General features: G+C 46.8%; 1 protein-coding gene across 2 annotated transcripts in view; it reads left to right on the forward strand.

The window, feature by feature from the left end:
* The window catches only part of ADAMTS13 (ADAM metallopeptidase with thrombospondin type 1 motif 13), a 79,374-nt gene that overhangs the window by 12,931 nt on the left and 45,929 nt on the right, over nucleotides 1-20,514 (forward strand). The window contains exons 6-13 of one of the 2 annotated variants that reach the window (XM_033961957.1): nucleotides 796-879; nucleotides 994-1,118; nucleotides 4,642-4,788; nucleotides 5,039-5,173; nucleotides 5,698-5,848; nucleotides 14,800-14,904; nucleotides 15,727-15,878; nucleotides 17,717-17,780. In XM_033961957.1, the coding sequence (XP_033817848.1) occupies nucleotides 796-879; nucleotides 994-1,118; nucleotides 4,642-4,788; nucleotides 5,039-5,173; nucleotides 5,698-5,848; nucleotides 14,800-14,904; nucleotides 15,727-15,878; nucleotides 17,717-17,780 (963 nt within the window). The remainder of the gene's footprint in view (nucleotides 1-795; nucleotides 880-993; nucleotides 1,119-4,641; nucleotides 4,789-5,038; nucleotides 5,174-5,697; nucleotides 5,849-14,799; nucleotides 14,905-15,726; nucleotides 15,879-17,716; nucleotides 17,781-20,514) is intronic. The other variant, XM_033961958.1, reaches the window with a different exon arrangement.

Below are 20,514 nucleotides of genomic sequence, written 5' to 3' on the forward strand. Positions count from 1 at the left end.
CCTTTTAGAAAGCCTTGCAGCCCAGTGCCATGCAGCAAATGGCACCCATTCAATTCCTATGGGCATCGGAGCATTTACTGCACCAGCCTGCACTGCTGGCTTTAGCAAAAGAAGTGGTAAGTTTATACCTGAGGTAGTGGGAGATTAAAACTTGCCCAAGGTTACAAAGAGGCACAGTGGGATTTGAACTGAGTTTCCCTGGTTCTCAGCCCATTGCTTTAACCATTAGTTTACTCATCCATTATGAATGTAATAATTAGTGCTTTTCAATATTTGTAACAACAATAATAATAATAATAATTTATTTTTATATACCCCCATAACAGAAGGTTCTAGGCGGTTCACAACAAGCAAGGCTAATACATACAAAGCAGATAAATACATCAAATTAAAATACGTCAAGATAAAATACAACTAATTAAAATACATGCAATGCTGATGAAATACATCAAATTAAAATGGAAAGGAATATGTTAAATGTTAAAACAGAAAAAAGGATAATAATATTTGCTTAAAGGGCAGTCAAAGATTTTTGGATCAGAGGAAACAAAGAAGTTACCACCATTTTACAGATTAAACAAAAAAAAAAGTTATATTTAAATTAAAACAGAAATTAGAAGTGAGATACAGATAAATGAGAAGGACAGTGCTATGGCTGGCCACACTGTGGGCTTCTACGATAGTATAAGCTGTAAGGAAGGGGTCCGGAGGTGAGGTGGGGAGTGTAGATCCTTCCGCTTGGTGAGACAAAGCTCTCAGCAGAGGTAGTAACTCGGTCCTCCTTTCTCCTGGCAGGGGGCAGAGCTGTTGAGAGACGCCTCTCTAGGAACACCGTTCCGGGCGCACCTGGTGAAAATGATTATCCTCAGTGAGCCAGAGGTATCAAACTCCTATCGTGACATGCACGTTGTCATGTTGTGCAAACCCATATCTGAAAAGAACAATGAGGTGTTTTTTTTGTTTTGTTTTATTTAACTCTTTTCTTGTATGTAGCCGGATATACAGATCAGCGCAAACCTCACCTCTTCCCTGATAAGTGTTTGTGAATGGAGTAAGAAGGTGAACCCGAATAATGATTCAGATCCCAATCATGCTGATCTGACCCTGTACATCACCAGGTACTATAGACATTATAGGAGGGGCAGAGAGAACTGTGACTTTCTTTCTTTTTTAAAATTTTTTTTTATTGTAGTAGCTTTCTCCTGCTCCCTTAGGCTTCCAGCTCTTGGAACCAGTGCTAGGATTCTGGATCCATAAGCCAAAGAGCAGGGTTAGGAGCCATGTACTCTTGATCCCACTGGAATCCTGCAATCAGGGAGCCCAACTCCTGCCACTCTTGAGTGATAACTAGGACTCCCTCCTACTAATGGGCACTGTGATTGCACTTGTGCAAGATCCCCAGTTACACCTGATCCGGGGAGTGGGAGGCAGGATGAGGGGACCAGATTAGAGATATTTCACATGGAGATGCGCAGCACTACCCCATCTCTTGCTGACTTCAGAGAGCATGCAAGCTGTGTAAATGACCTGCCAATGCCCCTGCAGTCTGTTTGGTTCAGTGTTCTGTTACCCCCTAGGTAAGAAACCTCAGGGCAGGTCTGAAACCTAGAGGAAAACTGTTCAGTATTCCAAAAGCACATGTGACAAGCAGAATTTTTTTTTTTTTAATTTATTTATTCATTCATTTTCAATAAACATATAACAGGATTACACTTGTTATAGCAACATGAAAGGTATTCATTTTCCAGAGGAAAAAGAAAAATAGATAAACCAAGAAATTTTTATCTCCTAAATAGTCCACAATAAGAGGGGAGTGAGTTCACAATAAAAGGAGTATCAATTAAAGAAAACAAAGAAATAGAACATTATGGAGCTCATAATCAAAAAATAAATACGTATAAAACCCTGCCTAAATCAGTACTTGGATGGTCAAAAAGACAGGTTGTCCAAATACCGATAATTGAACAGGGTTTTAGACGTATCTAAAACCAGCTGAGGCCTTTTTCTTGCTTCTGTGCGCCCAGAGCTAAAAGGGGCGTTTTTTTGAGGAGTGGGTAAGGCGGGAGGTGGGTGGGATGTGGGCCAACCTACACTTACGCAGTAATGGCCCCGAAGCCTATAGAGATTTAAATGGCTTCGGGGCTGTTGCCATGTGGCAGCCGCTAGTGCGGCTTTGTAGAAGAGGGGGTTAGTCATCCGGCAGCCATAATTGAAAAGTTTGACAGAACTTATACGTTTTGACTTAGATCAAGTCAAAACAGGCATATGTTTTTGATCAGGCTGCTGAGCTGATCGCGGCTACCACGATCAGCTCAGCAGCCCAGGCAACCTGTCTTCCTCTCTCCCTCCCCCTGTAATGATCGCAGCAGGAGGAATGCCCAGTTCCTCCTGCCTGATGTTGCCGCAATCCCCCGAACCCTCCCGCAATGTTCCCGGGCAGGTGAGTCCTGTAGGTTTTGGAGGGCACAGCATACAATGTAAGGGGGTTCTGGTGAGATGTGTACCTAGCACCCTTTATGTGTTCACAGCAGTGCCTCCTAAGGTACCCCACTGCTGGCATATCTGTGTGGCCAGTCTAGTATATTTGGTGGCACCACCTATGCCCAAATGGCTTGGTTTTGGACGTTTTGCATTTGGACATGTTCATATTCGAAAATGGCCAAAAAAGATAGATGCACTAAAGGCCAAATCATCTAGATAGGTCATCTTTGAAAATGTCCAATTATGAACACCTCTAAGATAGAAAAGGTCTATCTTATCTCAACAGTATTACTAACATTTACCAAAATAACCCCAGTTACTTCAACAACAGTTTTAACCAAAGTCTATAGTAGAGGTCTGCACGGGAACGGGGATCGCGGGAATCCCATGGGTCCCGCGGGGGTCCTGCGGGAATCCCCCCTAGCCCACGGGACTCCCACAGGGACCCCCCTCTGGCCCACGGGACTCCCACGGGGATGAAAGGCTTTGGAAACAGGGTTCGTCCATATAATATAATGAACACGTCAGCCTTAGTAAAAGAGGGGGTTTATAAGTTAATTACCTGAACAGAAAACAAAAATAGGGTTCCACCAAAGAGATTCCACAAGGAAAACAGCAGCGGAAACACAAAAGAAACTGTAGAATTGATGATCCTGTCAGAAGTAATTGCTGCTTTTTATGGAGACGGGCGGGGATGGAGGTAATTCCTTGCGGGGATGGGTTGGGACGGAGAGGATCCTGACGGGGCGGGTGGGGATGGAGAGGATCCTGGCGGGGCCGGAGAGGATCCTGGCGGGGACGGGCTGGGATGGGTTGAATTTCAGTCCCTGCGCAACTCTCTAGTCTATAGCTGTTACATCCACAGCAATTGTTTCTCTTTCCTGATCCATAATTTTATCATTACTTTTTGCTTCTCTTCCCCTCTCCTTTTCTCAAATGCATCCCTTTCATACCCCCATGCACACTCATGAACACAGCTATGGGAGGGCAGTATTCAGAAGTATAAGACCAACAAGAAACTTGATTGGAAGATATATCTGCAAGTGTGGGGTAAGATGATAGGAGGGGGAGTGAATGTGATGATAAAAGGAGGGGGATGCAACCCCCAAACATCTCTGAACAAATCCTCCTTCCTTCCCTTCCCACCTGCTTGCCCAAGACTTAGGTCCTCTTCTATTAAATTGCGCTAGCAGTTTTCTAGCGCGGGGAGCCGCGCTGAATGGCCCGCACCGCTCCTGACGCTCATAGAGTTCCTATGAGCGTCGGGAGCAGCACGGGCCATTCAGCGTGGCTCTCTGCACTAAAAACTGCTAGTGCAGTTTAATAGAAGAGGGGGCTAAACTCTGAACCCTTTCCATATGTATAAAAGTGTACTGCAACCTTGATTCATCAACAGCTGGGAATTCCATTTGATTTCACACTTTACACTAAACAGAGACCTCAATGAAAATACACTTCTCCCTCCGTATTCACGGTTTCAATTATTCACGGTTTTTAGCTTGCTGGCTCCTCCCCCCCCCCATTACATCAGCTTGCATAGAGAAATTGCTGATTCCAAGCCTTTACAGAGAAAATTGCCAATTCTCAGCACTTTCTTCACCGTGTTTTGCCTCTCCTTCAGGAACAGGCCAGGTCTCCCACCGTGTTATTCATGGTTTCACCACATTCAGGATGGTTTTTAATAGAAAACAGCGAATAACATATAAAAAAGTTATTCACGGTTTTTCAGTATTTGCGGTTCTGTTAATCCCCTGTCACAGTGAATATGGAGGGAGAAGTGTACCACAAAAAAATACCAACAGTTGTAAAGATTTAAAACACCAAAGGTATTCACACTTGGACATTTGTTTTAAATCAAAGGGAAGCACTTTTGTAATTCTGGATTTTGGTATTTGCCGTTCTTTTCATTTCAGGACTCTGGTCTCATATGGGACTTGACAGGACCCAGCTGCTGTCCAACTTATATTCACATGAGTCCAGTGTACTCATAAGGTTTATATGTGGTTGGAAGAAGCAGATGTTTCCATATCTGTGATTACAGATGAAATCTTTTTTCTTGGTTTTATATCAGTTTGTGTATTCTCCTTTCTTTCCCTTGTTTTGTTTTCTCTTCTGCTATCTTTTCCCTTCCCTGGAATGTCCTCTTTCCCCTCTCTATAGGTTTGATCTAGAGCTACCTGATGGAGACCGGCAGTTGCGAGGGGTCACACATCTGGGAGGTGCCTGCTCCACTTCCTGGAGCTGTTTGATTACAGAGGACACTGGTTTTGATCTTGGCATCACCATGGCTCATGAGATTGGGCACAGGTCAGTGGGAAAAATCTCTTTTTCAAAAACACTGTCCAAACGCTTTGAACCTCAGGGAAGGACTAGCTGAGCTGAGCTCTCTAATCAGAAAAGAGCTCTCAAGAGATCAGGACCCAGAGATGATCGGTAGGTTCAGAGTCATTAGGTTTTCTACCCTTGGGTTACAGATTAAATAAACATTAAGTCTTACCCTCATTATCAATATTAGGCCAATGTGCTGTAATCATCTCTTTGTTTCTGAATGCCGCAGTTTTGGAATAAATCACGATGGTGAGGGAAACAGGTGTAGCAGCAGCGGAAGTATCATGGCTTCGGAAAAAAGCTACAACAGCGTTGACCTCACGTGGTCTGAGTGCAGCAGGGAGCAGCTCTGGTACTTTATCAGGTAAAAATGCTTGAGTACTTGGGTTATAAGTGGTATATAAATATTAATAAAAAATAAAATAAAATACTTGGGACTCAGCTGTGAGATGCTCTTTCTGACCACATCTGATACCAGTTCTAATTCAACAGTGCAGAGATACATATGTTTTTATAAATGTAGCTGTAACATTTGGGAAAGTCCAGGCTACCTCTCTCAAATGTATATGCTCTTGAACTGAATGTGTACACTTCTCTGATTTGTTTCATAATCCTGTTCTGGGGAGAGGGAAGCTTTCCTTACCCCCTTCCTCCTCGAGGTCTCTTTTGCACTGCTTTCCGCATAGCGGTGGAAAGCTTGAAAGCCTCTGAACAGGCTGAAACCATTTATGTTGTCTCTTTCCTCAGCAAGATCCCATGTCTCTTGCAAACATATCTTACACATGCCAGCATGTTTGTCCATAATTTCAAGAGGCCCATGTGGAGAGGGGTGACATGTAATGTGCGTTGGACACATGAGAGCATTAATTCTCCATCTCTTGCTAACAGCAGTGGCCATGCAAGCTGTGTGAATGATCTGCCGGACCTGGAAAGTGGGATCCCCGGATGGAAGCCTGGACTTTACTACGGAGCTGACGACCAGTGCAGGATTGCCTTTGGGAGTGCAGCAATGGCCTGTACATTCTCCAGAAATGATCTGGTGAGAAAGGAAGCAAGATGGGCCAGCTAGGATCTGTGGGTTAGCCTTATCAGAACAGTTTAACATTTAGGTTGCAGCATGGCAGGCCTTGATGCTCAGAGTGGACACTGGAAGAAGTGTCCCAATGTCGTTCTTTCCCATGAGCTTTCGAGATTATGTTAGGATTACCAGATTTTCGTGAACGAAAATCTGGATCCATGGTCCCACCCCAGGCCTGCCACGTTCCACCCACCCCGCCCCATTCCACCCAAGTCACGCCCTGTTCCGCCCCGTGCCCCGCCCCTCAACCTGTTTGCTCGTTGGGATGGCATCTGCGCATGTGCTGGTGTGACACGATGACGCCACATGCATTCGTGTGATGTCACCACGTTGCATCCGCGCATGCGCAGATGCCATCCTGATGCTGCTCGTTGCTAGAAGCTTTTCAAAACCCAAAGTGCCGGGCTTTGAAAAGCTGTCCGGACCCCCGGACATGTCCTCGAAAAGGAGGACATTTCCGGGGAAGTTTGGTAACCCTAGATTTTGTAGGTCTCTTCTCATGTGACTCAAATAAAGGGGCCCGTACAACCTTAAACCCTAAAGGACAATGTCATCCCTGGTTAATTCTTATGCTGATCCTTTAAGAGGCAGAGGCATAGCTGGGGGTGGTAGGTAGTACAAGGGAGGCGGAATGAAATGGCTTCTGTGTGAATTGGGTCTTCAGCCTCACCCAAGCGCCTGTTTTGAAACAAAAGGTCTGTTCTTCCTGCCATCAAAACCTGGCCATGCTTCTGCTAAGAGATGTCCCAGTATGGAAAGGGTCAAGTCTCCGCTACACCCACACAGGCAGCAGAGCTCTAAATTAGCAGCATGTCCCAAAGGGTGTTACCTTGCCTCCAGTTTATGTCAGAATGGAGAGGGTTCTGTGTGCATTCAGAACGGCACAACACATGCTCTGTGTGTGACTACCGTATTTTCGCGGATATAACGCGCACCCGTGTAAAACGCGCACACGGGTATAGCGCGCAGAAAGCACGATGATATGTACAAAAACTTTTGTATACCGCGCTCACGGGTATACCGCGCATGATGCCCGACGCTCCTTTCGCCCGCCCTGACTTTCCGTGCGCTGTCCCGACTCTCCGTTCACCCCCCCTGACTTCCGTGCACTGCCCTGACTTTCCGTGCTGTCCCGACTCTCCGTTCACCCCCCCTGACTTTCCGTGCACTGTCCCCCCTTGAAGTCCTGTCCCCCCTTGAAGGTCTGTCCCCATCCTGAAAGCCTGATGCCCCCCCCCCCGACGTCCGATACATCCCCCCCCCCGGCAGGACCACTCGCACCCTCACCCCGAAGGACCGCCGACTCCCCAACAATATCGGGCCAGGAGGGAGCCCAAACCCTCCTGGCCACGGCGACCCCCTAACCCCACCCCGCACTACATTACGGGCAGGAGGGATCCCAGGCCCTCCTGCCCTCGACGCAAACCCCCTCCCCCCAACGACCGTCCCCCCCCAAGAACCTCCGCCCGTCCCCCAGCCGACCCGCGACCCCCCTGGCCGACCCCCACGACACCCCCACCCGCCTTCCCCGTACCTTTGTGTAGTTGGGCCAGAAGGGAGCCCAAACCCTCCTGGCCACGGCGACCCCCTAACCCCACCCCGCACTACATTACGGGCAGGAGGGATCCCAGGCCCTCCTGCCCTCGACACAAACCCCCTCCCCCCAACGACCGCCCCCCCCCAAGAACCTCCGACCGCCCCCCCAGCCGACCCGCGACCCCCCTGGCCGACCCCCACGACCCCCCCACCCGCCTTCCCCGTACCTTTGTGTAGTTGGCCAGACAGACGGGAGCCAAACCCGCCTGTCCGGCAGGCAGCCAACGAAGGAATGAGGCCGGATTGGCCCATCCGTCCTAAAGCTCCGCCTACTGGTGGGGCCTAAGGCGCGTGGGCCAATCAGAATAGGCCCTGGAGCCTTAGGTCCCACCTGGGGGCGCGGCCTGAGGCACATGGGCCCAACCCGACCATGTGTCTCAGGCCGCGCCCCCAGGTGGGACCTAAGGCTCCAGGGCCTATTCTGATTGGCCCACGCGCCTTAGGCCCCACCAGTAGGCGGAGCTTTAGGACGGATGGGCCAATCCGGCCTCATTCTTTCGTTGGTTGCCTGCCGGACAGGCGGGTTTGGCTCCCGTCTGTCCGGCCAACTACTAAAGGTACGGGGAAGGGGGGTGGGGGGGTCGTGGGGGTCGGCCAGGGGGGTCGCGGGTCGGCTGGGGGGGCGGTCGGAGGTTCTTGGGGGGGGCGGTTGTTGGGGGGGGGGGGGGGTTTGCGTCGAGGGCAGGAGGGCCTGGGATCCCTCCTGCCCGTAATGTAGTGCGGGGGGGGGTTAGGGGGTCGCCGTGGCCAGGAGGGTTTGGGCTCCCTTCTGGCCCGATATTGTCGGGAAGTCGGCGGTCCTTCGGGGTGGGGGTGCGAGTGGTCCTGCTGGGGGGGGATGTATCGGACGTCGGGGAGTCGGCCAGGCAAGAGGGCTTGGGCTCCCTCTTGCTCCGATCGTGGATGCGGGTGCGGGTGGGAGCGCGTGCGAGCAGTCGTTCGGGGTGGGGGTGCGAGCGGTCCTGCTGGGGGGGTGAATCGGGCATCGGGCGGGGTGGGAACTATGTTTAAAAACTTTTGTATACCGCGCTCAGGCATATAACGCGCGAGGGGTATGCGCGGTAGGTAAAAACGCGTATAACGCGCGCGTTATATCCGCGAAAATACGGTATATCTTGTTAGTGCAGTGGGCATGGCTACAGCCCTAAAAAACTTGAATCTGAAAATTAGCTATGTTTTTGATTTAAAAAAAGCTACTGCTGGTTGTAAAGATATTAATAGTCTCTGGAGCAAAAGTACTGGCTCTGGGGGCTGAAGACGGTAGATGTTGGGTCATTACTACAGATAGAGTGGCTTTGGGCCTTCCCCTGGACCGCTGTGAGAAATTGAATTTGCCAGCTGATGACAAAGTTGAACTAAACAAAGAACTCTGTGAGAAAAAATATGCGAATGCACCTGATTAGAAAAAAAGCTGTCCTTTGAGCAAATGAAACTCTGTCCATCCATCCTCGTTGCTTATACGAGGGTCATTTCATCAATAATGCACACTATTTTTTTTTTTTTTAATTTACATGTTTTATTTTTTTTCCAAGTATTTCTTTACAATCCTTCAATATAGTTTCCCTGCTTTGCAATGACCAAGTCCCAACATCCGGGACGCTTCATTATTCCATCCAAGACACCGTTTTTGTTCAGTTGCTGAATGGCTCGGGTACCGGCGGATAAAAGCTCTTCCAGAGATGCAAAACGATATCCATGCATAGGTTGTTTCAACTTTGGAAAAAGGTCGAAGTCTGGTGGACTCATGTCTGGACTGTAGGGAGCATGAGGTAACACCTCCCAGCTGTATTTGCATAGTTTTTCAATGACGACATTCCCTATGTGCGGGCGAACGAACGTTGTCGTGAAGAATGAGTGGCCCACCCAAGAGCAACTGAGGTCGGGTTTTGTGCATTTTTCTGCACATTTTTTGCAAAAAATCACGATAATACATTGCTGTGACACTTCCACATGAAACTTTGTCTGTAATGATGATGCCTTCATGATTATAAGCAAAAATCATCATTTGTTTGACTTTTGATTAAGCTTGTCGAAAGTTTTTTGGCTGTGGGGAAGATGGAGCTCTTCACTCGTCATTGAAAAACTACGTGAATACAGCTGGGAGGTGTTACCTCATGCCCCCTACAGTCCAGACATGAGTCCACCAGACTTCGACCTTTTTCCAAAGTTGAAACAACCTATGTGTGGATATCATTTTGCATCTGGAAGAGCTTTTTTCTGCCAGTACCCGAGCAACGGTTTTGGATGGAATAATGAAGCTTCCCGGACGTTGGTACACATTCATTGCAAAGTAAGGATACTATATTGAAGGTTTGTAAAGAAATACTTGAAAAAAAAACCCCATGTGTGCAATTCTGGAGGCCGCATTACCGTAAGGATGTGCTGAGGCCGGAATCGGTCCAGAGAATGGCCACCCGGATGGTCTCGGGACTGAAGGATCTCCCGTACGAAGAACAGTTAGATAAATTACAGCTATACTCGCTCGAGAAGCGCAGAGAGAGGGGCGACATGATCGAGACATTCAAGTATCTCACGGGCCGCATCGATGCAGAGGAGGATATCTTCTTTTTCAAGGGTCCCACGGCAACAAGAGGACGTTTGTGGAAAATCAGAGGTGGGAAACTGCGCGGTGACACCAGGAAATTCTTTTTCACCGAAAGGGTGGTTGATCGCTGGAATGGTCTTCCACTTCAGGTGATTGAGGCCAGCAGCGTGCCTGATTTTAAGGCCAAATGGGATCGACACGTGGGATCTATTCGCAAAGTAAAGGCAGGGGAGGGTCATTAGGGTGGGCAGACTGGATGGGCCGTGGCCCTTAGCTGCCGTCAATTTCTATGTTTCTATGTTTCATGTAAATTAAAAAAAAAAATAGTGTGCATTATTTATGAAATGACCTCGTATAATCATTGGACCTAGGGTTACCGATGTCCAGATTTCTCCGCACATGTCTTCCTTTTCGAGGACATGTCCGGGGGTCCAGACGGCTTTTCAAAACCTGGCACTTTGTCCGGGTTTTGAAAAGCTTCCTGCTAGTAGCGACGTCAGGAGGGCATCTGCGTATGCAACACAGTGCCACCCTGCGCATGTGCGCATGCATGCATGCGATGTCATCGCACCACACCAGTGCATGTGCAGATGCCCTCCTGACAAATGAACATGTTGAGGGGGTGGGGCTGGGGCAGAACGGGGCGTGACTCAGGCGAAACTGGGCGTGGAATTTTCATTCCTGAAAATCTGGTATCCCTAATTGGACCTGCTCCTACAAAGGTAGCAAGAATAATCTGCATGGACTAGTTAATTTACTGGTTCTCCTACCACGTCAGTAATTTTCTGGAGCTGGGAAGATTGGTAAGTGTTTAAACTACTCATTGTTTATCTTTTTATTTAGTTACAGGCAGAAACAAAGGCAAATCAACATTCTGCAAAGACAGGCTTCTCATGAATCAATTAGCAAGTGGTAAAATAAAGGCCCATATAAACATATACAGCATATTTCTAGCTCCAACCTTTCCCAAGCCTGATTGCATACACGTTGGAATGGGGGAGGCCAAAGGGGCCATGGTCTCCCCCCAAATTCTCAATCTCTTTTTTTTTTTTTTTGCCCTTCCCACCCACCCTTCTCCCGGTGGTGTTGCTTAAATCTTTGGGCAGCTGCCGTGCAGCGTCAGACAGCAGGCCTGCCCCGCTAAAGATTTAACTAAATCACTGGGAGGAGGTGGGTGGGGGATCCAGGAGCTGTTTAGAGGTCGTGTGCCAGGGCAGAGCTCCTGGGCCCCCCCCTAAACAAAGCAGCGTTCCGCTGCCTATGCCTGATTGTATCATCAATCCGTATTTTACTTTGTAAGGAGCTAATGACATATTTAAGTATTGCAGTTTCTGCCACCTTAGGCCTCCTTTTACGAAACTGTGCTAGCAGTTTCGAGCACGGGGAGCCGCGCTGAATGGCCCGTGCTACTCCCGACGCTCATGGAGTTCCTATGAGCATCAGGAGCAGCGCAGGCCATTCAGCGCAGCTCTCTGCGCTCAAAACTGCTAGTGCAGTTTAATAGAAGAGGGGGTTAGTTTTTTAAATTAAGTTGGCAGGTCCTTAGATTGTGAGCCCGCTAGGGACAGAGAAAGTACTTGCATATACTATATACAGCAACGGTCTCAAACACGCGGCCCATGGGCCGCATGCGGCTCTCCAGGTGCTATTTTGCGGCCCATGGTCTGGACGCGATCAAAACAGCATTTCTCTTCCTCCTTCCCTTCCTTTTGGAACAGCAGCGTGTCTGGCTGGCTCAGTTGATCGTTCCGTTCAAAGCCGCGGGTTGGCGGCTCCTCGTGTTATCCACTCCTGCATCGGAAGCTTCTCACAACATCAGAGAGGCTTTAGACGCAGGTGCGGATCTCGCAAGGAGCCGCCACCCGCGGCTTTGAACGGAACGATCAACTGAGCCGGCTAGACACGCTGCTGCTCCACAAGGAAGAGAACGGAAAGGAGGGGAAAGAGAAATGCTTCTGCTGCATAGGAAAGGGGGACCCTAGGGAAATGCTGCTGCTGCTGCTGTACAAGGAAAGGGAGAGGGAGGGAAAGGGGAAGAAATGCTTCTGCTGCACAGGAAAGGGGGAAGGGAAATGCTGCTTCTGTTGCTGCTGCACCCAATTGGGGAAAGAGAGGGAAGGAAGACAAGGGAGAGGAGAGGAACAAGAGAAGCCAAGTTCATGGAAGGGAGGGAAGGAAAGGAGATATCAGACCATGGAGGGGGAGGGAGAGATGCCAGGGCATGTGGGAAGGGAAGGAGACAGGTGCCAGACCAGGGGAAAGGAAGGAAGGAGGGAGGGAGGGAGAGAAAGGAAGGAAAGATATGCAGGCCATGGATATAGGACAGAAGAAGAGAGAGTTAGGAAGGGAAGGTAAGAAATGGAAACGTAGATTTTGAAAAGAAAGCAGAAAAATTGAACATTAAGTTAATGCCAAAGATGGATGCAAGGCAGAAAGTGAAGATGGAGAGAAAAACAGTCAAAGGACAAGAAGACCCTGGAAACATAGTTGAAAGCACAGAAAAATAAAGTCACCAGACAACAAAGGTAGGGAAAATGATTTTATTTTCAAAATAGTGATTGAAATGTGTCAGTTTTGAGAAGGAAAATATATTAAACTTTAAATGTGAGGGCTGCAGAAAAAATAGAGTACTTGGAGGGCTGCAGAAAAAATAGTTAATGTCTTATTAAAGAAACTAGTCGTTAAGCCCGTTACATTAACGGGTGCTAGAATTTATGTCTGTCTGTATTTTTCTTTCTGTCTCTTTCCTCCCTCCATTTCCCTGTGTAGCGCTGTCTCTGCTTTCTTCCTCAGTCTGCACTCTCAAGCTGTAACATTACTGCTTAGCTTTTTCTCCCTGCAAGCATCTCTGCTCTCTTTCTCATCCCCAGTCTCTTTGCTATTTTTTTCTTCTTGCAGGGGTCTCTGCTCTCCTTTCTCTATATGTTCCTGATTCCTGCAAACTTCTGTTTTCTCTGTATGCTCTTGATCCTGTGTTTCCCTGTAGGTGTCTTTTCCCTTTTTTTTTTTTTTTATTCCTTCTTCATGTATGGTTGATTTATTAAAAGTTTTTTTATTTTTCCTATTTGTTGCATGCCTGTCTCCTTGGCCGCTGTATGTTTCTAATTTTTTGCTTTGTGTGTTTGTTTGTGTTTTTTTGCTGATTGTCTACTTGGTCGCTGTCAGTCTGTCTGTCTCATTGGCTGCTCTATGTCTGTATGCCTTTTTTTCAGTCTAACTCCTTGGCCACTGTATGTCTGGAAGGTTTTTTTTTCCTGAATTTATCCTTGGGCATTGTAATTTTTATTTTTTTCTGTTTGTCTCCTTGGCTGTTTGTATTTTTTTGCTGTCTCTCTGTCTGTCTACTTGGACGCTGTATGTAAGTATGTCTGTCTCCTTGGCTGCTGTATGTCTGTTTGTCATTTTTTTTCCTGTGTCTCTCTCTCCTTGTCCTCTGTGTTTTGTTATTTTTTTCAATCTGTCTCTTTAGCCCCCTGTCCTTCTGTGAGTGTCTGTGTCACGCTCTCTCCTTGTCCTCTGTGTTTTGTTATTTTTTCAATCTGTGTCTTTAGCCCCCTGTCCTTCTGTGACTGTCTGTGTGTCTCTCTCTACTTGTGCACTGTTGTTTGTTTGTTTTTTTCAATCTCTCTTTAGCTCCTGATCCCCTCTCACTGACCCTTGCGCGACTGCATGTAATTCCGGTTAGGTTTCCATGGCAACCCTGCTCGCGGGTCTGTGAGTGTAGGGCTGTTTTGTCGGGTCTGGCGGCGCCGGGTTGGGAAGAGTCCTGGCTCCTTTTTTGGTTTGGGCCCGTGCAGAGGGGCTCAACAGCGCACAACCACCTTTCCTTCCCTCCCTCCATCAGGTGCTGTGCAGCTCCACCAATGTTAAAAGCAGCTGCGTCGAAATTGGAGCCCTGCCACTGCCGTAGCACTTTCCCCTCTGCCTTGGTCCCGCCCCTTCTCTGACATATGGGACCGCGGCAGAGGGAACGTGTTACGGTGGCGGCAGGGCTCCAATTTCAAAGCAGCTGCTTTTAACATAGGCGGAGCTGAACTGTACCTGATGGAGGAAGGGAAGGAACGGTGGGGCAAATTTGGTCAACGGCAGGAATTGTTTGGCGGACCAAGCACCGTGAAACCGTGAGGAAGGCCGCTGCAGCCTCGCAGCTAGGTAGGGGGACAACAATGGCGCTTATGCTCAAGCCCCCGCCGCAGCTCCTCTCTCGATCCTGGTGCGGTTCGAGAGAGGATTCGTGGCGGCGGCTTGAGCATAAGCGCGATTGTTGTCCAAGTTGCCGAGTTTGGTGACGTAAACCTGCGCATGCGCACTAAAAAAAACCCGACGGATCAGGGAACACGTTTTTTTTAGTGCGCATGCGCGTCCTACCATTTTATTATATTAGATGACAATTTTGCATAAGGTAAACTTTTTATAGTTTATATATCTTTTCTTTTAACTGTTAAAGGAAAGTTTTATAAACTATAAAGAGTTTTACCTCATGCAAAATTGTCATTTCTTTAATAAGGCATTAACTATTTTTTCTGCGGCCCTCCAAGTACCTACAAATCCAAAATGTGGCCCCACAAAGGGTTTGAATTTGAGACCACTGATATACAGTGTTGTCTAGTAGAGCTATAGAAATGAAAGTAGTAGTAGTTAATGTCTGTGGTAGATTTCAAATCCATTGTATTTTTCTAAAGACTATTAGCAAAAGCTGGCATTTTCCTAATGAACTGGGACCTAAGAGCTGGTGCTAACCAGATATTAAAATTCTTTCTTGTGCCATTAGGACATGTGCAGCGTCCTGTCCTGCCACACCAGTCAGTCTGACCTTACCAGCTGTGTCCGTCTTCTCGTTCCTCTGTTGGATGGGACAGAATGTGGAATCAATAAGGTAAAAGCTGGCAGGTTGTTGTTAGCAGGGCCCTGGGTGGGAAGGTCTATGATGCCCCTTTTTAGTCCCCCTGATGATGGCAAACCCCTTCTCCTCTACCTTTGGATTTGGACCCTTCTTGCACCTCATTCACCTTTTTTTTTAAAACAAAGATAGTTGTGGTGGCCAAGAATGGCTGTGAGCAGCAATGGCAAGGCAGGAGAGGCTATGAGTTATTGTGTGTTGAACCTGCACCTGGCAACAGGAATGAGATCAGTGTGAGATGCTCTCACTCTCTGTTTCCTCCTTTTCTGGTGCCAGAGGAGCTCTTGCCAATGCACTTTGTTGCTTGGCACAATGCCATATATCCTCTACTCAAAATCTAACCCTGGATGTGAGGAGGACAGAGTGCTGGGCAAGGCAGACCCTTTCATCTCTATACACTTCAGTTGGGATTTGCAGCAAGTGACAGATGAAAAGGCACTAAGGGACTCAGACTAGTTCCTGTTGAATTTTATCCCTGCCTTGATGCAAACACCCAGACAGTCATCTGCATAGAAGAGGCCAATAAGATGTGATAGGGCTGTATGCTGGGTGTCTTAGTACTGGAATAGCAGGAGATACTACAGGGCAAAGCTCAAATGCATTGGCAGAGCTGTATATTGGGGTCTCAGTGTAGGAATAGCACGGGGTGTTGCAGTTAGGATGAAACTCTTTGAAGCTGGGTTTTTTCTTCTAAATTCACTTCCATAAGTACAGTCTTCTCTAATACCAAATAATAACAGAAATATTAGTGCTGTGTGACCAGTGCTGGCTTCCTCACAGTGTTCCTCTTCTTCTCAGTGGTGTCTGAAGGGTCGGTGCAGCTCCCTGGAGGAAATGAATTCTGTGGCAGTGGTGCATGGAGCCTGGTCCAGCTGGAGTTCCTTTTCTTCCTGTTCACGTACCTGTGGTGGGGGGATCATAAGGAGAAGCAGACAGTGCAACAACCCCAGGTATGCAAACATCTATAATTCTCTGACTCTATCCCAGCAATGGTCACTCGGCTATTAGGCATGGTGAGGTGGCCGCTTCAAGTGGCAAATTTTGGGAGGTGCTAGCAAGTGCCCTCAAAACAGCTCAGCAGTGGCTACCTCACTCCCTTCCTTCTGCTCACTGGTTCAACTCTATGCATCTCTCTTCCGTCCTTTTTACTGTCCTGCATCTTTCTCTCCCTCTCCTCTGACCCCAGATCAAGTATCTACCCTCCCCACCCAGTATCTACCCCTCCCCGCCTCCTGAGTCTACCTTAGAATCTGTACTGCACTCTAGAGGTTGTCAGTAATTCACTTACATTGTCTATGTCATGCTATAGACTTCCCTCTGCTACATATAATCCCTGGAATAAGTCCACATTAGAAATCTAATACAATAGCATTTAACTTTAAAAAGGGAGACTGTGATGACATGAGGAGAATGGTAAAAAAAAATCCCCAAAAAACCCAACTTAGAGGAGCAGCTGCAAAGGTCAACAATTGACATCAGGTGTACATGGGACCTAGGTTGGCCACTGTTGAAACAGGATACTGGGCTTGATGGACCTTTGGTTTGTCCCAGTGTGGCAACTCTTATGTTCTTATGTGAGCCAAGTATAGGACAATCAAGCCATTGTGATATCACTGATGAGGTTGTCTCTTAGGCATTGGTGGAATGAGGCATTATGACATCACAATCTCAGCTCTGGAATGGGTTTCTGTGGGTTGGCCACTGTTGGAAACAGGATACTGGGCTTGATGGACCTTCAGTCTGTCCCAGTATGGCAATTCTTATGTTCTTATTATTACTATTATATGATCTGAGTAGAGATTGTTTCATATTATGTATTTTTGTACTTTGCCTAATACTTATATAAATTGAGGTAAATCAAGTCAAATAAATCCAATCCATTTTAGAATATTTTTTGTATGGTGGCTTCCATGGTGAAATGTCTCAGTACTGATTTACACCTGTTATTGGGAGGAGATTGGATTTTTGTGGAAACAGAGAATATTTACATTTAACTCATAAGAATCTCTTCATTTTGTTATTATAGTTATGAGGAATAGCTGATCCCCCCTCCCCCCCATGCCTGGTGCTATAGAGAAAGACATATTGGCAAGGCAAAGGGTGGGCACCAGGGGTGGCAAATGGGCTGGGGTACCAGGGGGTGGTGTGCTGAAGATGCCATCTCATTCCTTGTTTCAGGCAGCAGGTTGCCTTGAGCCATCCCTGTATCCTAAGCTAATAAAGACCTTGGCCTTCTGCCCACTGTAACTTTGTTACATTTGAAGTCCACTGGATTACCTAATTATTTCACATATTCTTTGAAAATGCTGGCCAGGTGTAAAAGTAATTGTTTTCACCTAGTGTATCCTAGATATTTCCCCGAGTTTGCTGATATTGAATTCTCTTGTACTACTGTATTATAATCAGGAGTACAGGCAGAAGCCCATGGGGGTGGGTGGGGGGGAGGGCCCAGAGGCCAGACTGGAGTGGCTACACATTTCCTCTCATTTCGCCACCCTCCCTCCCCCCATGGCTGCACCACTGATTACAATGGATGCTCCCAGCAAATCAGAAACTTAATCAGTGGAAGCAAACTTTTACACATCTACAATCTGTCTGGGTCTAAAACATATAGACCTGTCAGCTGGCACTGCACTGGGAATGCTGAGGTAGTGTGTTTTCCTTTAAGAAACAAAGTACCCTCTGAAACAGGTCCAGCAAATTGTCTTCTTTCATTTGGTGGTATCCTGAGATCTCCTGATTCTCCATATTCTCTGACTGCTTGACCATTTCCTTCTTCTCCTTCTAGACCTGCTTTTGGAGGCCTTGGGTGTGATGGGCCAGATCTGCAAGCAGAAATGTGCAGTACTCAGGTAGGCTTCTGTCTTTCATTGTCCCTTTTATAACTCTTACCGTTCTTTGCAGTTTGGGGATCAGTGACATATTAAGAGGGGATGAGGGGCAAGAATGCCCCAGGTGCATTGTCTTAATAGGGGCACCACCCAGCAGCAACACAGCATCAACACGGCTGGTAGGAATCCACAAGCTCTGCCAGGTTAAGACTCCTGAATTCTCCTGAGCCACAGTCTGAGGAGTGCATGGAAGGGCTTCTACTGGACTCAAAGAAGAAGTAACTGGGACCTCCAAGTGATAATAGACCTGAGATTTACCCTTCCATTTTCCTATAGTTCTGCAACATATAATAATCCCCTGATGAAGGTCCATGCAGACTGAAACGTTCTTAGAAGCGCAGAGCGTCGGGTGCTCAATTAAATACAAACCCGCATTGGATTTGGCAGATAGCCACATAAGATAAATGTCGCTGCTCTTATATATGGATAGTTGTAGATCAGTGGTCTCAAACTCAAACCCTTTGCAGGGCCACATTTTGGATTTGTAGGTACTTGGAGGGCCTCAGAAAAAAAAAAGTTAATGTCTTACGTCTGTCCCCGGCAAGATGATTGAATCACTGATCAAGGATAGCATAGTTCAGCACTTGGACACACACGACTTGATGAAACCCAGTCAACATGGATTCAGGAAAGGGAAATCGTGTTTGACGAATTTACTCCAATTCTTTGAGACCGTGAACAAGCAAATTGATAGTGGAAAGCCGGTGGACATAATATACTTGGATTTCCAGAAAGCGTTCGACAAAGTTCCACACGAAAGACTTCTCAGGAAACTACAAAGCCATGGCATAGAGGGAGATATACAAAGATGGATAGGCAAATGGCTGGAAAACCGAAAGCAGAGAGTGGGCATAAATGGGAAGTTCTCTGACTGGGAGAAAGTGACTAGTGGTGTACCCCAGGGCTCGGTACTTGGGCCGATCCTTTTTAATATTTATATCAATGACTTGGAAAACGGAACATCCAGTGAGATCATCAAGTTTGCAGACGACACAAAACTCTGCCGGGCAATCAGATCGCAGGAGGATAGTGAGGAACTCCAGAGCGATTTGTGTCGGTTAGAAAAATGGGCGGAGAAATGGCAAATGAGGTTCAACGTGGAGAAATGCAAGGTAATGCATTTAGGCAGTAAGAATAAGGAATACGAGTACAAAATGACAGGTGCAACTCTGGGAAAAAGTGAACAAGAAAGAGACCTGGGTGTACTGATAGATAGGACCCTGAAGCCGTCGGCACAATGCGCGGCAGCGGCAAAGAAGGCAAATAGAATGTTGGGCATGATAAAGAAAGGAATCTCGAGTAGATCGGAGAAAGTAATAATGCCGCTTTATAGGGCAATGGTCAGACCTCACTTGGAATACTGCGTCCAACATTGGTCTCCCTACCTAAAGAAGGATATAAAACTGCTGGAGAGGGTGCAGAGACGAGCAACTAAACTAGTGAAGGGTATGGAGAAACTGGTATATGAGGATCGACTTAAAACACTGGGATTGTTCTCCCTTGAGAAAAGGAGACTGCGGGGGGATATGATCGAGACCTTCAAAATACTGAAAGGAATCGACAAAATAGAGCAGAGAAGATTATTTACATTGTCCAATTTGACACGGACAAGAGGACATGAAATGAAGCTAAGGGGGGACAAGTTCAGGACTAATGTCAGGAAGTTCTGCTTCACACAGAGAGTGGTGGACATCTGGAATACTCTCCCAGGGGAGATTAATTGCGGAATCGACAGTCCCAGGCTTCAAAAGCAAACTAGATGCATATCTCCTTGAGAAAGGCATATAAAGATATGGTGGCTATAAATAAACCAGGTGTATACCTGGCGGGGCCTCCGCGTGTGCGGATCGCCGGACTTGATGGACCGAAGGTCTGATCCGGAGATGGCGCTTCTTATGTTCTTATGTTCTTATTAAAGAAATGACAATTTTGCATGAGGTAAAACTCTTTATAGTTTATAAATCTTTCCTTTTGGCTAAGTCTTAATAATAATATTGTAATTTATAGCTAAAGAGACATACGATCAAGAAACTGTTTTATTTTACTTTTCTGATTATGATAAACATACCGAGGGCCTCAAAATAGTACCTGGTGGGCCGCGTGTGGCCCCCGGGCTATGAGTTTGAGATCACTGTTGTAGATGAATATAGGTTAAATGTCAAACCAAAAAATATATTTATATAAGAGATGGGAAGGAGGTTTTGATATGATTATGTAGCAGCGATCACACAGGATGTGGACTTGAAATAACATATAAGTTATAGGAGGTTCTATGAACTGATCTCTTTTTGTCTATATGATATATCTACTTCCTAGTTGATCAATTACTTGGGAGAGTTTTAAGTGTGGGTTTGCTGACAGTTGGTAAGAAGTTTCCAATGGTTAGTTGTGGTTGAAGAAGACTGAGTTAGCTATCAGCATTAGTTTGCAATTACAATACAAAAGTGGTATTTTTGATTATCCATTAACCCCTATTTTCGGGAACAATTTCAATATGGGTTGGATATAAAATGATGACAATCTGAATTTCTTGTATTTTTAGGTTAAGACTCCAGGCATTTTTCCTTTCCCCTGGCAATTGGAGGGTCTTTTAACTGCACCCCTCCCCAATACCTCTGGTTGTATGTTTCTCTTCTTTGCTAGCAGAGTGCAGGGACTCCTACCCATTTGCTCAAGGTACACTAGTGCCTTCCCT

Source organism: Geotrypetes seraphini, chromosome 10 (genome assembly GCF_902459505.1).
Source record: "Geotrypetes seraphini chromosome 10, aGeoSer1.1, whole genome shotgun sequence".
NCBI classification, from domain to species: Eukaryota; Metazoa; Chordata; class Amphibia; order Gymnophiona; family Dermophiidae; genus Geotrypetes; species Geotrypetes seraphini.